This window comes from Lichenostomus cassidix, chromosome 20, assembly GCF_008360975.1.
Source record: "Lichenostomus cassidix isolate B80296 chromosome 20, HeHo_3.0, whole genome shotgun sequence".
Lineage (NCBI taxonomy): Eukaryota > Metazoa > Chordata > Aves > Passeriformes > Meliphagidae > Lichenostomus > Lichenostomus cassidix.
The window spans coordinates 1,038,668-1,053,806 of record NC_139500.1 but is presented as its reverse complement, the minus strand read 5'-3'; the positions used below and the strand labels follow the sequence as shown (position 1 = coordinate 1,053,806).

Genomic DNA, 15,139 nt, shown 5'->3' with positions numbered 1-15,139 from the left:
CTTCTAAACACGGATAAAAGCATTTTCTGTTTTACAGAATTTCTGAGGTCAACCTCAGTTTCTCTGTTCAAGCTGGAGAATCCACTTCTTTGCCATCCAACAAATGGGAATGGATGGCTCTGGAAGTTCTTAACACCTGCTGCTGTTCTAGTCCATAAATGCACAAGGCTTCTACAGAGAACTGAAAGATGTTGACCACCATGGTCTCACCAGCACTGTCCTTGCAATTCCTTGTGACAGATTAATAGTGCTACAGACCAGCTAGAGATTAACAGTAATTATTTTTTATTAATTTCATGCACTGTTTGAACTTGTTAAGCAGTTTGGAGAATAAAAACATTATTCTGTGCTTTGTCATTTTCCAGGTTACAGTTGCTAATTAGGACCTATTCTCAATCATCACGTGCACAAGTCAGTAGTTATGCCAAGTTTTTACTACTAAATCATAACCAAGAAACACATTCCTTTCCATTTTCATAGACAGATTTACGTTTTTATAAAAATAATCAGACAGCTACAAAAATACGCATTTTTTTGTGGAAAAAAAAGGTAACATAAAAAAGCAGCATGGTATTTCTATCTGGTTTTTCCATGTGATATAGTCATTACACAGAGGAGATGGAACCCTATGGAACTTACTATGAAAATGTGGGTTTTTTTTCACCATTTAAAATTCTAGTACTGAGGAAACGTTGAGTCAATTTTAGTGGCCCAAGCCATGAGCCCCCCTTTAATATCCTTAGTTAACACAGAACCAAATTCTTTGACCTGTAACTCCTGCAGAATTTTTACAGCCTTCTGGGAATCATTTCCTAATTTGCAAACAACATATACAGGGAGAGATGTTTGGTCATCAGTTCTCTGCCTTTCTTCGCAAATTCTTTTTTGTAAACGCTGCAGATATTCTTCATCTTTCTCCTCCAGCTTGCTCAGCGGGATGTGCACAGCGTGCTCCAGGTGGCAGATATCCACCTCCACCTGCGGGCGAACATCCAGCAGCACGTGGGGAACCCGCTCATCCAGCAGCTCCTTGTACTGCTGCACGGAGATCCTGTCCGCGCTGGGCAGCAGCTGCAAAGTCCTGCACTTGTCCGTGGCAGAGGAGCCGCAGAACGCCTCGTAATCCTGCAGGCAGGTGACGCTGGGGTTGTCCCCGCACACGGCACAGTCCGCTTTCTTCGGCCGCAGCTTGATGTTGCGGAACCTCCCTTCGAGGGCGTCGAACACCAGCATGTGCTGGTTGAAGGAGGAGCCCATTCCCGAGGCGATCTTCAGCACCTCCAGGGCCTGCAGGCAGCCGATGACGCCGGTGACCACCCCCAGCACGCCGCCGTCGGCGCAGTTGGTCACGGTGTGCGGCGGGGGCGGCTGCGGGAACAGGCAGCGGTAGCAGGGCCCGCCGCCGTAGTTGTACACCGCGAGCTGCCCCTCGAGCCGCAGCGCGCTGCCGGACACCAGCGGCTTGCCGGCCAGCACGCAGGCGTCGCTCACCAGGTACCGCGTGGGGACATTGTCGGAGCAGTCGGCCACGATGTCGTACTGGCGCACGAGGCGCAGCGCGGAGCGCGGCCCCAGCGCGCCCCGGTACGGCACGTACTGCACGGCCGAGTTCAGCCGCCGCAGCGCCGCGGCCGCCGAGCGCGCCTTGGGCCGCCCGCGCCGCGCCTCGCCGTGCAGCACCTGCCGCTGCAGGTTGCTCGTCTCCACCACGTCGTGATCCACCAGCCCCAGGCGGCCCACGCCGGCCGCCGCCAGGTACTGCGCCAGGGGACAGCCGAGCCCGCCGCAGCCCACCACGAGCACGGAGCTCCGCGCCAGGCGCAGCTGCCCGCGCACGCCCAGCTCGGGCAGCACCAGCTGCCGGCTGTACCGCAGGATCTCGGCCGCGCTCAGCGCCGACCGCGCCGGCAGCGGCGGCAGCTCCGCGGGGAAGCCCAGGGCTCCCTCCTCCTCTTCATCGTCATCCTCGTCCTCCTCGTCGGCGTCCCCCGAGTCCCCCCGCGCCAGCTCGGCCGCCAGCCGCTCCCGCATCCCGCGGGCTCCGTCCGCATCCTCGGCATCCCCCGCGTCTCCCCGCGCCGCCTCGGCCGCCGAGAGCTGCCGCGCCCCGCAGGCTCTCCCCTCCTCCTGCCGCTCCCCGTCCTCCTCCTGCTCGGCGGTGTCCCCCCGCGCCAGCTCGGCCGCCAGCCGCTCCCGCAGCCCGCGCAGCTCTCGCTCCCGCCGGCGGATCTCCGCCCGCAGCCGCGCCGCCGCCGTGCCCGCCATGGCCGCGCCGCTTCCTGCCGGCCCGCCGCTTCCGGCGCGTCACCTCCGCCATGGCGGCGCGGGGCTCCGAGCGGGTGTCGGTGCTGCTGCCCACCTACAACGAGCGCGACAACCTGCCGCTCGTCGTGTGGCTGCTGGCGCGCACCTTCGCCGACAGGTGCCGGGCTGTGCCGGGATGTGCCGGGGCTGTGCCGGGCTGTGCTGGGCTATACCGGGCTGTACCGGGGGCGCAGAGCCGCGGGGCTGTGCCGGGCTGTGCCGGGGCTAAGCGCACCGGCTGAGCGCTCCCGCCGCGGGGTTCAGACAGGCTGAGCAGTGCCAGCTCGGCTGCAGGCTCGGAACGCAGGCTGTGCAGTGCCACAGTGGGGTTGGGCCAGGCTGAGCAGTGCCAGCTCGGCTGCCGGCTGGGAACGCAGGCTGTGCAGTGCCACGGCGGCGGCAAAGCTGGGGCAGCACCAGCGATATCTGCGCGGTCAGAGCTGCTCCTGCAGCAGGAATCCTGCGCTCCGCTCTGCTCTGCTCTGCCCTTCCCAGGATCCAGGCGGAATGGGGATCCCGTTTGGTCATTGGGAAATCCTTCTCGTTCCAGTGGCATCGATTATGAAATCATCATCATAGATGATGGAAGCCCGGACGGGACACAGGAAGTCGCTCAGCAACTGGAAAAAATCTATGGGTCAGATAAAATAGTGAGTTGTGTATTCGGTAATCTTCTTCCTTTTTTTTTGTATTGGAAAGTACTTGAAGTCCTTGAGAACTCGGATGGGTTCGCTGCATTCTGCACTTTCTTTACATCCTAAACAACTTGCTGTACACCACTTTGGACAAGCATGCTAATCTGTTAGTGTGTAAATGTCAAGTTTTTAAAGTATTTGCGGATTAAGTTGAATTTATGAAGAGTGCTTTAAGAAAAATGTGTCTAGGAAGTTTTAGAATCTTTTTTAAAACTGTATGTCAAGTAATTTATGTATCTTTTCTATATCCTGTAGCTTCTGAGACCCAGAGCAAGAAAGCTGGGCCTGGGTAAGTCTTTGTTAATTATGATTAGTACAAAAAAAACCCAATCTGCCATACACTTTGACTGATCCACTGTATAAAGGTCCAAAAAAAAATCACAGTAAAGCCCAAAAGCAGAAACATGTTTTCATCAAGTTGTTTGTAAGCAAACAAGCTTTAAAAATGCACACATAAAATCCCAGTGTATTTATAAAAGATTCCTCAGAGCCTCAGACCTGCTCCTGTCATGCACTGAGCACAGAATGAGGGTTTGATCTGTTGGTGATGATTTGGAGCCCAAGTCGTGTTTTCTGTGGCTCCTGAGTGCATTTGGTGCTTCTGGAAATGACATTTCAAACAGTGACCCACTCCTCAAGTGAAGTTTTTCTGGGCATTTCTATGTTAAAAGAGTGAGGGAAATGATTTCTGTTTTCATCAGGCACTGCTTATATTCATGGAATGAAGTATGCCACTGGGAATTTCATCGTTATTATGGATGCTGACCTCTCCCACCATGTAAGGCTGTTCTGTTAGTCTGTTATAATTCAGTTTTCACTGGATGGATTTAATCTACCCTCAGCTTTTTTCTCTTTTCTGATCTGTTTTCCTTTTGTTTCAGCCAAAATTTATTCCGGAGTTTATCAGGTAGGTGCCGATTGTAGTATGAAAGTTATCTTTATAAATTATTTATGATCTTTAGAAATTATTTATGAGGTAGACTATGAAACTCTATGCCATAGTGGGTAAAAGGTAATGATAAGATTCCCTGAAGTAGCTTTTTAAAAGAGAACAATTAACAGGTGTTTGAATAATGCTCATAACCACCCTAACTATTGCTTTCCTCTCTTCTTATTTGTTCAAAAGTTTGTAAAATACAGATTTTGTACTGAATGATTGTTCTTATTCTGAAATTTGTACTTTGAAATATTCCTCCTGTTTTTCTGATCAAACCAATTGTTTATAGAAAGCAGAAAGAAGGCAATTTTGACATTGTGTCTGGAACAAGATATAAAGGAAATGGAGGAGTGTATGGTTGGGATTTGAAACGAAAGTTGATCAGGTTAGTACTTTTCAGCTCTCTACAAAGAAATTCATTATAAATTATAATTCCAAGTAATCCATCCCTGCAAGCTGAACTGAGTCTTTAGTGCCAGAGCTGCTGTACCTGCTGGGCACTGCAGAATCACACTAAATACCAGAAGCACCCACCACTGCAAATGTTTTGGGTAAAATCTACCAAGAAGGACTGGAATGACATGGGTGGGCTTGGAAAATGGGTTGGAACAGTGGCCTCAGGCTGGGACAGACATCAAGTTCCATCATCCCAGGAATGAGCTGAGACTCTGAGAGCTGTCAGGTTTAAAGGACAGCCTCAGCTTGCAGAGAATCTGGAGCACAAGTTGTGTTACAGTCTGATCTGGAGATGGTGTCACAGGGACTGGATTTGGATTTCTCCTGGGTTTTAATGGCTGGAATAAGTGTCCATCTTGTTCTAAACAACTCTGACACTGATGTTTTCCTTCACAGTCGTGGAGCCAATTTTCTAACTCAGGTCTTGCTGAGACCAGGGGCATCAGACCTAACAGGGAGCTTCAGGTATGGGTCTGGTTTGCAATTCCTAAAGTTTATTGCAAATTAAGAAACTGCTGAACAAGGAACTTGAGTAAGAACAGACCTTCTTTACTATGAAATCTGTTTGGAAAGGGTGGAAGAAATAGTGGATTAGATTGCAGAACTGCTGTTCCTGTGGCCTCATTGGAGATCTTTATAAATAGTAATGAGATGAGTGATTGCAGTTCAGATTCCTACACACTGGATTTCTGAATTTCAGAAACTGTGCTTCAGGTTTCATTTTCTTTGGAATTGTTTACAGGTTGTACAGAAAAGAAGTCTTACAGAAACTAATGGAGAAGTGTGTTTCTAAAGGATACGTCTTCCAGATGGAGATGATAGTCCGGGCCAAACAGCTGGGATACACCGTTGGAGAGGTATGGGAGAATTTGGGATAAGTACATGGTGCTTTCCTTGAAACCAGACACAGATTGCTGACTTCTGAGGACTCCCAAGAAGCAGCCAAGATTTTCAAATTAATATAGAGAAATTACATGTGTAGAGTTCTATTTTTCCAGCTTCGTCAGAGGAGTGCCAGACCTGAAGTTTGAGTTATTTATTCCCCTGGCTGATGTGCTTCTCAGATCCTTCCCTCTTCCTGTTGCCAGCAGCTCACAATTGTACAAGGTTCTTCAGAGGAGGGAAAGAAGTCAATATATACCACAAAGCTGCTCTGAGCCTTTTCTTCCCTGCTTCCTATTGTGCAGACATTTCTACTCAAGTCTTTACAAATAATTTCATTTTCTCCAGCAGTCTGATTCTATTTCAGATTTGTTCTCTGTCATTTATTGCCTTTTTATTTTCCAACTTTTCAGCTATCACAACTTTCTGCTTCTAAACTCTTTGCATGTGCTGTCTACAGTCAATGAAAAAACTCCAAACAATTGTTAGATTCTCTGTCTCCAGCAGTCTGCTGCCTTTTTTATTTCATTGAATTGCTCTTTCTGGTCTCTTTAAAGATGATTCACTGGGATTCTCTCTGTAGGAGAATCTCAGAGCCAGTTCTCCATCCTCATTTCCAGGACTGTGCATTGTCAGAGAATTCTGATGCTTATAACTTCTCTCTCTAACTTCATGTGTGGCATTTCTCCACTGACACTGGGTAGAGCATTTCTTCACAACAAAGCAACTCTTTTCTTCCACCTTTTTTGCTTATGGAGCAGCACCCCTGTGCTCTCTGTAGCTGGAGTTTGACCCCAAGTTCCTTAGCCTTCACATCCAGCTGCATTCACATATTGCTTCCTAATATTGCTGAATTAAATCCTCACCTACATCAAGATACTGAAACCTGGGATGAGATGAAGTTTTATTAAATATACATTTTTTAAACAGTAAAATACACTTCTCTGGCTTTAAAAAAAAAAAAAAAAACAACAAAAAGCCCCAAAAAACCAGAATCTTGAGTTGCTTGTACCTCCTCTGGCTGCTGCCACAAAGACCTTTCTTCTGCCTATTATCTGACCCTGCCAGTCACTTACTGACAGCCTGTACTGGTTGTATGACATCCATATAAAGTACTTGTCCTGCAGTTCCCAGCCTGCTGGACAGGCTTCAGGGCTGCTGAAGGTAACACTTGCACATCTAATTCCTGGTTTGCTGCAGCTCCACAGGCAGAATGGGAGTTTTGATGCAGCTGTAAAATGTAGTTGTGAGGGAAAAATACTTCTTCAGCAACGTTGAGAATTGAGATTGAGCCCTGCCAGTTTTAAAGGAACAAATGGCTGATGAGAACTGACTCAGGCTCTACCTGAAGAGTCTTGCATGCACATCTCTCCCATTTTGCTGTACTTCACCATGTGTGGAGTGTCCTCCAGCAGATGGAATAGAGCTTGGAAAATGCTCCCTTTGAGACCAATGGTAGAACCTCTTGTGCAAGGAAGGCAGAAATCCAGAAACAGCACAGTGCTCAATTCCTGTGCTGAAGGGCAAGACTGGAGCCTTCTCATTAGATGAGATATTAACCATTTTTCATCCTGGTCAGGAAACAGCACTTGTACCATCCTGCCTGGCTCCGTGTTCAGTGATTTCTGCCCATGGCCTGCAGGCCAGCTGTTTGTAGCTGCCAGGATTGTCACTGGCATCATCAAGGTGACACTGCTAAGACAGCAGAGTCATTGCTGAGTCTCTCTGCCTGCCTTTCTGGGCATGGATTTTTGTCCTGGGTTCTCTTCTGTCCTGGCCTGACCTGCTGGAATTGTGGGAGACCCTCTGGCACACACAAGGGGCTGGGGTTTTGTGTGTTACTCCTGCCAGATGATTTCTGGTTGAAACTGCCAGCAAAACACCAAGCCAATTTTTTAATGCCTTTTGCAATTACAATTCTTTATTTTAGTCCCTGAAGTATTTCAATTTTGCATACAAATATCTATGGAACTTCTTCAGTGTTCTAACAGAGGGTTTGCAGCATGTCCTGTCGTGTGTCCCTTGTGTGTGGTCAGAGCACTGAAAGCAGAACATTCCCAACATCTCATGAGTAGTGAGTTCATCTGGACAGCATCACTTCAGGCAGGAAACCAAAATGAATGTGTTAAATGCCCTTAAATGCTGCAAATAACCTATAAAATGGTCAAGGACTGATACAAACAGGTCTTGCTTGTCCAGTACACACTGTCATGTTCCCAAGTGATCCCCAGCAGCGGTGAGGCTGAGCTGTTCTGTGGTGGGAGCAGATTTGTGCTTCCTGAGGCACTGACTCAAAGGCTCTGAATCTGGCTGACAAGGAACTGCTGGAGGCTTTGGGAGCTGTTAAGTTTTCTCTGCCTGGATGTATCATGCAGCCACTGAGTAATGTGTTTGGATGAGCTTTAAAGGTGGTAAGCCAAGTAATGCCATGCTCCCCAGCCATGGGGCATCATTAAAGCCCTGGTAAGAACTGACACAAAGGAAGCCAGCCTGCTGCTTGCCTTCTCCTCATGTCTGAACAAGCTGTAGCTCAAAGGCCATGCTTCCATTCACAGAATTTCTGATGGTTTAGGTTTTGAACCTTAAAAACAATTTTGCTTGTTCCAACAGGTTCCCATTTCATTTGTGGACCGTGTCTATGGAGAATCCAAGCTGGGAGGCAATGAAATTGTCTCCTTCTTAAAGGGGCTCTTGACCTTGTTTGCTACAACCTGAGAGTTCATGACAAAGTAGCTTTTTTAGACAAACATTTCCTGACCTCTATGTAGATTTGAATATATAATAGCAAAAGCTTGATAATTTGTGTGGTGACCAGAAGACCTGCTGTGACCTAAAAATTAAACAACCATCACCAATGAATCAAACATTCTGCAGCCCAGAATGCTCCTTCCAAAAGAAATGAACTGTATGCTAAGCTAAAAACTAATAAAGGCTAATGCTTTTCTATTTTTGTAAAAATAATGAAGTCTTAATAAAGAACACAAAGCTAAATGATCTTTTGCATTTGGAAATGAATCACTATTCAGCAGAAGCTACGGATGATTTTGAAATAAAAACAAGCAAGGACAAAAAAAAAAACTGGAATGTGTCCTATCTTTGTCCTGTGGTTTGTAGATATTAATTTAAATAGATGCTTATTTAATATCTTTGCTCGGCACATGGACATGTGTGTCATGAAGCAGCTACTCAGAACTGCTCACGGCTGGTGTAGTTTAGGAGGAACTACAGAGTTCAGGGGTTTGTGCCTAGACTGGAAAGAAAGAATATTCTTTGGATGAGAAAGAGAACCATATGTTTGGAATAATTTTGTATTCTGTGTGTTTTTCCAGAGCAGATGAGTCCCTTTCCCTACCTTCTTTACAAACTAAACATATTTAGAGTCTCTGAGGTGGAACCTCACCAGGTTTAGGGGAACAAGAGGCCCAGTTCACCTCAGGGAATATATTTCAGATTTTTTCCTTATGTCAAGTAATAGCAATGTAAAGTCTGTATTTGCTCCAGATCCTGAGGAAGGAAGGAAAAACAGAGCAATGCAAGTTTTTTGTTTCATGGTTTGATAGAGCCAGAACACAGAAATTATGAAGCTCATGCAACCAAATGTGCATTTGGGAAGAGGGTGAGATTATTCTGATAATGGCTTTATGTAGATATGAAAAATATGTCCTTTTTCTTTTTTTTTTGTGGATACCTGTAGAGTTGGTGGCTACCTGTATCAGAATATTAATGGTGTGACAGGAGAAGCAACAAATGTCTTAAAAATGCTGCCTGTTTGGCTCATGTTTGTCTGCATTCCTTTAGCACACTAGATGCAGTTGTTAATGTTAGAAAAAAATTCAGAAAGTCTGTAGATAAATGATAAATTTATATTTCAGAGTTATCATGTTGATGAAAATAAAACTTTCAATAAAGGTTATTTTCTAGTGGACTGCTTTAGAGCTATTCTCTGTTCTCTAGTGGAGTTGTACAGATTCTGATAGTTTCTCCTTTGCTGACTGTCCAAAGCTAATGTTTCCTATATAATTTGCTTTAAAATAATAAAAGATGTCACTGTAGGTTTTCAATCTACATGGAACTGGATCAGTGACTGAACTGTGTTTTGTGGCATTTGCTTGTACTTTCTCAGAAAATTACATATCATTTCATTTGCTGCAGACTAATCAGATCAATAATATATAGAGATAAATCTCTGGATATAAAGGGCCAATGAAATCTGCAGTAAATAGGCTTCATCTATTTATGTTTCATTTGGAGCTTTCACGGCAAAAAACATTTTAAGTTAAAAATAGTTATGAAGTTTTTAACAAGCAAATAATGAGGCTTTAGATCTTTATTTAAATTTACATAATGCTGATCATTTGCTAGAATGCAAATTAAGCCTCAAGAAGTTCATCTTTTCCTCATTTTTATGTGGGGATATATAACTGAAGTCCAGTATATGAATTATTCATCATCTAATTGCTGTGAATTAGGGTTTAGCTTGTAGAAGGTCCATGGCTACTTTTTAATTATGAAAATTCCCTGGTAAAATTCCTTCATGTGTTGATGAGATCACATTTGGAGTAAGGTGCTTTTACATATCACTTAGGGTCATAATACCTGTGTATTTTGTGTGCTGCAGTGTGTGAAAGTTTGAAATGTGACAGGGAAACAGTCGGGTTTTAGATAAATAGGTGGAATTTCTCACTATGCTTAAAGGCAATGGATTTATCAGAAAAAAAAAGTGCAGTAAGGAAGCAAACCCAAGAGCTCCACAGCATCACAACATGAGCAGATAACAACATAGTGCCTGAGAGAAGAAAAACTGATTTCCATCTCCTGCATCCACATGCTTGTAGTAAGCCCCTCTGAACGGAGCTGATCCATGGATCCCATGGACAGCAGCAGCATTAAGAATATCCAGGCTTTCCCTGCCTTTGTGGGATATACAAACACACATTTATTTCACTGTGCACACCGTGGAAACCATTTGGCTTTTCCTAGCAAAAAAAAAAGTCTTGTGGTCTTGCTGTTCTCAAAATGTTGAAAACAGACCATAGTGGAACAGCAGTTCTATAATCTTGGGAGATCAGGTGCTTGGAACTCCATACAATGTCTTAAATATTCATGTACTAGGGATTTATATAGTGGCATTTTAATTCTCAGTTCCTTAATACCATTGCAATACTCTCCTTGCCTTGTTTGGCCACCACAAAACACTGACTTGACATTTACTGAGAATTTTTCATTTTATGTCCTTGGCTTTACAGTTGCACGTAAATCAGCTTTTCTTAATTACATCCATATTCATTTCCTATGAAGGCACAAATACTTTGCTAATGCACTTTCTCTATTATACTTTCTCAGGAATCTGTGTCTGCAAGCACTCAATCATCTGGCAAGAGCAGGAGCTTTAATTGCTTCCTGGCTCCCCTCAGTTTCTACATGGCCAGAGTGGCCATGGTTAGCGAAGAGGGGGAGAAGGGAACTCCCGTTTGGCAGCAGTGAATTCCCTGTGCCCTGAGCAGAGGTAGGTGTGCCATGCACAAGGCACAGCAGCTCAGTCCCTGGGACCCAGAGCAGCAGGATGCTGAAGCTGGGACAAGCTGCAGACCCAGCTTATCTAATGGAATGTGAATCCAGAGTCAATCCCAGAGCCCTAGCTGCTCTCTTTGGTGAGGATTTGTCTGCTCTGAGCTTCAAGGGAGTCAGCTTCACTTTTGCTTTGGGTATTTGACAAAATCTGGGGCTTTAACCTCAGCCTGCAATAAAGATGTACCTCACTGCCAACATAAGCACTACAATCAAACAAATTTTCCAGTGGACTGTGTAGAAATCCAACTGCAAGGCTCCACAACCTTCTGCATATCATCAGTAAAAACTAATGATGACAAATCAATAATATTTATTGGAGGGTCTATCAGGATCCCAAGTACAAGCCTGGATTGCAGTCTTGGCACAAGTGAGTTCAGTGACAGATTGCCTGCTGGGTTCAGTGCATGGATGACTTCAGCGACAGATTTCAGCGGCTGGCATTGCAGAGCTGAGGCCAATGCTGATATCAGGATCAGCAGGAGCAGGGCTGTGCAGAGGACAGCACTGCTTACAAACTTCTTGTTTTACAACATATTACCTCCCCTCTGCCATGCTGCAGAAGACATGAGCAAAGAAGGTAACTGCTGCCAAGCACAGAAACTTGGAGGATCATTTCCTCCTCTGCTCCTGCCACATTTTACCCTCTCTCTCCAGGCACTGTGGCACTCAAAAACTTTTTTACCAGACTGATTGTTACTGTTCAGGGGGAAACATATTGGAACTGGAGAGAGAAAACCAAGTCGCAATTTTTAATCCAAAACTAGATCTGAAAGCTCACCCATTGATTGAGAGGGATTTCAACAAAGCAAAGAGCATAAAATGGAAAGTTATTCCCTGCAAGGTGGTTGCACTGACTGTTCAACAGAAACTGCCACCAATGCTGGCAGGTGATGAAGTGTCTGACCAGCACAGGAGCTGGGTGGCTTAGTGGCTCTTAAAAGATCATTGTGAAACCAGTGATCTTAATGCTGATTACCTTACTTGCATTTATTATATAATTAAATATGTTCTGTGTCAAACCATCAATAGTTGTCCTAATTATTTTGTATTTGAATAAAACTCAAGCCTGACACTGCTCCTGAACTAGTACCAAGATGAATCAGAGCACAATTTTGACCTGAAGCAGTAGCACAACACAAGTGCAATTAAACCTATTCAGCTTGGGAGTGCTAATTGTCCCCCCTCTGGTGTGAAGTGTTTAGTCTCTTACAATGCAGTGATTTTACTGATTTTTCCAGTGGCTGTATTGTGAGAAACAATAATCACTTCTGTAATATAAAAAGTATATTAAGACTATTACCATCAACTTCTGTTTCATTTTGTTCACTCCACTCTGTACACACAGGAGAAAAATGGTGTCAAGACTCCTTTTCTCCTTCTTCCCCACTGCTTGAATTTTACCTTCAACATCAATCTTTTCATACAAACTTTGTAAATTCTCATCTTTCTTCCCCAGCTCTCTGTTGACAGCTGTCACACTGTGCAAACCACCACGAGAACCCCCCTGAGATGAATGAGAACAAGATCTTGTCCATCATCCAGGATTGCTTTCACATCCACCCTCATCCTTGCCCCCAGTTTTTCAGCTCTGTCATTGCAGACTTTACCCCAAAGCAAGCAGTGCCTCCCTTCTGCTGCAGCTTCTGCTGCCACATTACCTTTCCCTCCTGTTCTCTCCCTTGCCTTGAAAACCTTTGCCTGCACCACCCCTCTTGAGCACTGAGAGAGTGTTTCTGCCCCCTTACTCTCTTCTTTTTATCTGGGTCTAATTTCATCCCCTCCCATGCCAAATTCCAGTTTCTAAACTCTTCACAAATTGTTTTCCATACTATAATTATGGACTGAGTACCACCATCATGGCTAGAAATGTTCCCAGCTGGAAACTCCTTGATATTGCTGCTCTTGGGGAACTCTCTACCCACCTCTATCTCCAACCCAGCCTTATCTTATCTTCTGATAAGTATATATAGCAAGATAAAAACTTACTCAGATGCTTTCAGTTGCTCCCAGAATTCAGGACATGGAATGATGCCCAACAGCCTGTTCAGCTCTCCTGTCTGGATTCCAACTCTTTGTGTTTGAGCTGTTGTATCCTTTGCACAGATCTTCGTGTTGTGTTCATTCCCTTAAATATCCATCAAATATCACTTCTACCTCCAGTTGCATTATCATGTCCCACTAAACTCAGCTCCTCCAGCCTTCAGACACTTCTGTTCTCTCAAATTCAGTCCTTAGAGTAGAAGGTCTGTGGGTTGTTTTTCTGGAGCTGTTGTATTTTTTTGCATTAAGTGATGGCTAAAAAGTAGTCGGTGGTATAAATAAAATAAATAAAATAGCGTTGCAATAGGAAGGTGCTCAGGTTTGTGCTGTGTATTTGAGGCAGGAGCAGACTGGCTCAAGCAGCCATGAAGTTAATTGAGAGTTTCTGAATTCGATCCTGACTTAGCGACGTTTCAAAGTGTTTCCCAACATCCTGTGATAATTGTGCCATCAGAGAAAAAGATCTACTCTTGGAAGATGTGGTTATAGATAAACCAAAGCAGCTTTCTTTGCTTTCCTTCCTTGAGACAGGTCCACACGTCTCAGAGGAACTCTCAAAGTACCTCAGTCCTGGGAGCTCTTTAGTGCCAAAGCACCAGCTTTGGTTTTAGAGGTAAGTTTTGTGTATTTCCAATTTTTTAAATTTACATTGCCATGTAAAAGAAAGACTCTCTCACTTCTTGACTCCTAAGACCACTGATGTGAAGATGCCATGGAAGCACCCAGTGAAACCCAGGTGTGACCTGCAGTGACAAGCAGGGGATTTCTATGTCCCCTGTCTCACTCTGTGTTGAGTGAGAAAGTCTCAAAGCAGCCTCACAGACACAATAAAATGTCACTAAATTCTTCACAAAAGCTATTTCAGTGAACTGTGACAAACAGCATGTACCTATTGTCAGGACATTGGTCACCTGAAAATGCAGGAGATCCTTGAGTTACATTGTCTCAGGAATTGGCAACAACTTTTCTCTGCTTCCATACGAGAAATCAAATATACTTTCTTGCATTGTGAGGCTGAACCAAAAGTGTGTCACTGAACCAGAAAGGGTTGAATGCTGAGGATGGAGGGAATTACACTTTACTTCATCCTCCAAGTGTTTGTGTCTTTCTAAAGTAACAAAAGGCATCGATCCCTTTCATTCCTAGAGGGCTTTTTTTACTGCGCTGTAGAATTCATCCTTGTTTGTTGAAGAGATCTTGAGCACTGTCATGATCCACAACAAAGAATCACATGTGGAGTCTTGTCCTGATCCAATGTTCCTGCTCTGAAATGGGAATTTGGTGTCACTGCCCAGGTGTGTGTGTGAACACACGTGCACAGGGCTCACCAGGAAGATCACAGCCCTGCCTCTAGGGCCTTCAGGGTGTTAACCCAAAATGTGAACACACATGGGGGGATTCTTGGGGCTGTGCTGTGCAGGGCCAGGAGCTGGACTCGATGGTCCGTGTGGGTCCCTTCCAGCTGAGCATATTCTGTGGTTCTGCGATGGATTTGGGTTTCAGAGCGTGGCAGTGTGTAAATCACACAGGTTCTCTGTCACCTCACAGGATCCCCGGGCAATGGCACTGTCCCAGTCCCCGGCAGTGTGTGCCCAGCGAGGCTCCCACACGGCTGTCGCCTCACCCGACGCCTCCCTCCCTGCCTGCCAGCGCCAGCCGTGCTGCCATGGGCACAGTCCCGCAGGGTCAGGCTGAGGGACTCAGCGCCACCTCCGTGCTCCAGCGGGGCCATCCACCCCAGAGCACACGGCACAGCACTGTGCGCAGACCCTTCTGGAAGGAAACTCCACAGCCTCTCTCTGCTCACGGCTGGCTCTGCCAGGGAAGAAGTTGTGCCTCCTGTGCAGGGAGCTCCCTGGGCTCAGTCCCTGCCGCTCCTCTGGTGCCACAGCTGCCCCGGAGCGGAGCCTGGCCCGCTCTGAGCTGCTGCACACGGGGACAGCCAGGCCTGAGGGCTGCTCTCAGCCGGGCTCCTCTCGAGGCCGCACAGCCCAGCGCCCTCAGCCTGTCCTCGGCAGGGAGATGCTCCAGGCCCTTCAGCATCCTCCTAGCCTCCGACGGACGGGCACGGCAGGCCCGGGGCCCCTCGAGGCCGGGTGGCAGGCCCGTCGGGCCGGGGTAGCGGGCCGGGCGGGTGCCCCGGGCAGGCGGGAGCTGGCGGAGGCGGGCCGGGCGGGTGCCCCGGGCAGGCGGGGGCGGGCCGGGCGGGTGCCCCGGGCAGGCGGGGGCGGGCCGGGCGCGCCCTGAGGAGCTG

General features: G+C 46.4%; 2 protein-coding genes across 2 annotated transcripts; one reads left to right on the top strand and one right to left on the bottom strand.

The window, feature by feature from the left end:
- Positions 1-262: 262 nt before the first annotated feature.
- MOCS3 (molybdenum cofactor synthesis 3) lies at positions 263-2,324 on the bottom strand. Its single transcript, XM_085079668.1, has one exon. The coding sequence runs from the start codon at positions 2,263-2,265 to the stop codon at positions 676-678; it is 1,590 nt and encodes a 529-aa protein (XP_084935794.1). The 5' UTR covers positions 2,266-2,324; the 3' UTR covers positions 263-675.
- Positions 2,316-8,352, top strand: DPM1 (dolichyl-phosphate mannosyltransferase subunit 1, catalytic). Its single transcript, XM_085079669.1, has 9 exons — positions 2,316-2,422; positions 2,855-2,954; positions 3,255-3,288; positions 3,701-3,777; positions 3,881-3,906; positions 4,226-4,321; positions 4,789-4,857; positions 5,135-5,249; positions 7,885-8,352. The coding sequence occupies exons 1-9, from the start codon at positions 2,316-2,318 to the stop codon at positions 7,987-7,989; spliced, it is 729 nt and encodes a 242-aa protein (XP_084935795.1). The 3' UTR covers positions 7,990-8,352.
- The last annotated feature ends 6,787 nt before the right edge of the window (positions 8,353-15,139 follow it).

Coding starts and splice junctions, on each gene's coding strand:
- MOCS3 (XM_085079668.1), bottom strand. CDS start 2,265: ATGGCGGGCACGGCGGCGGCGCGGCTGCGGGCGGAGATCCGCCGGCGG.
- DPM1 (XM_085079669.1), top strand. CDS start 2,316: ATGGCGGCGCGGGGCTCCGAGCGGGTGTCGGTGCTGCTGCCCACCTAC. Junction 2,955..3,254: donor TCTATGGGTCAGATAAAATA/GTGAGTTGTGTA, acceptor TATATCCTGTAG/CTTCTGAGACCCAGAGCAAG. Junction 4,858..5,134: donor GACCTAACAGGGAGCTTCAG/GTATGGGTCTGG, acceptor AATTGTTTACAG/GTTGTACAGAAAAGAAGTCT.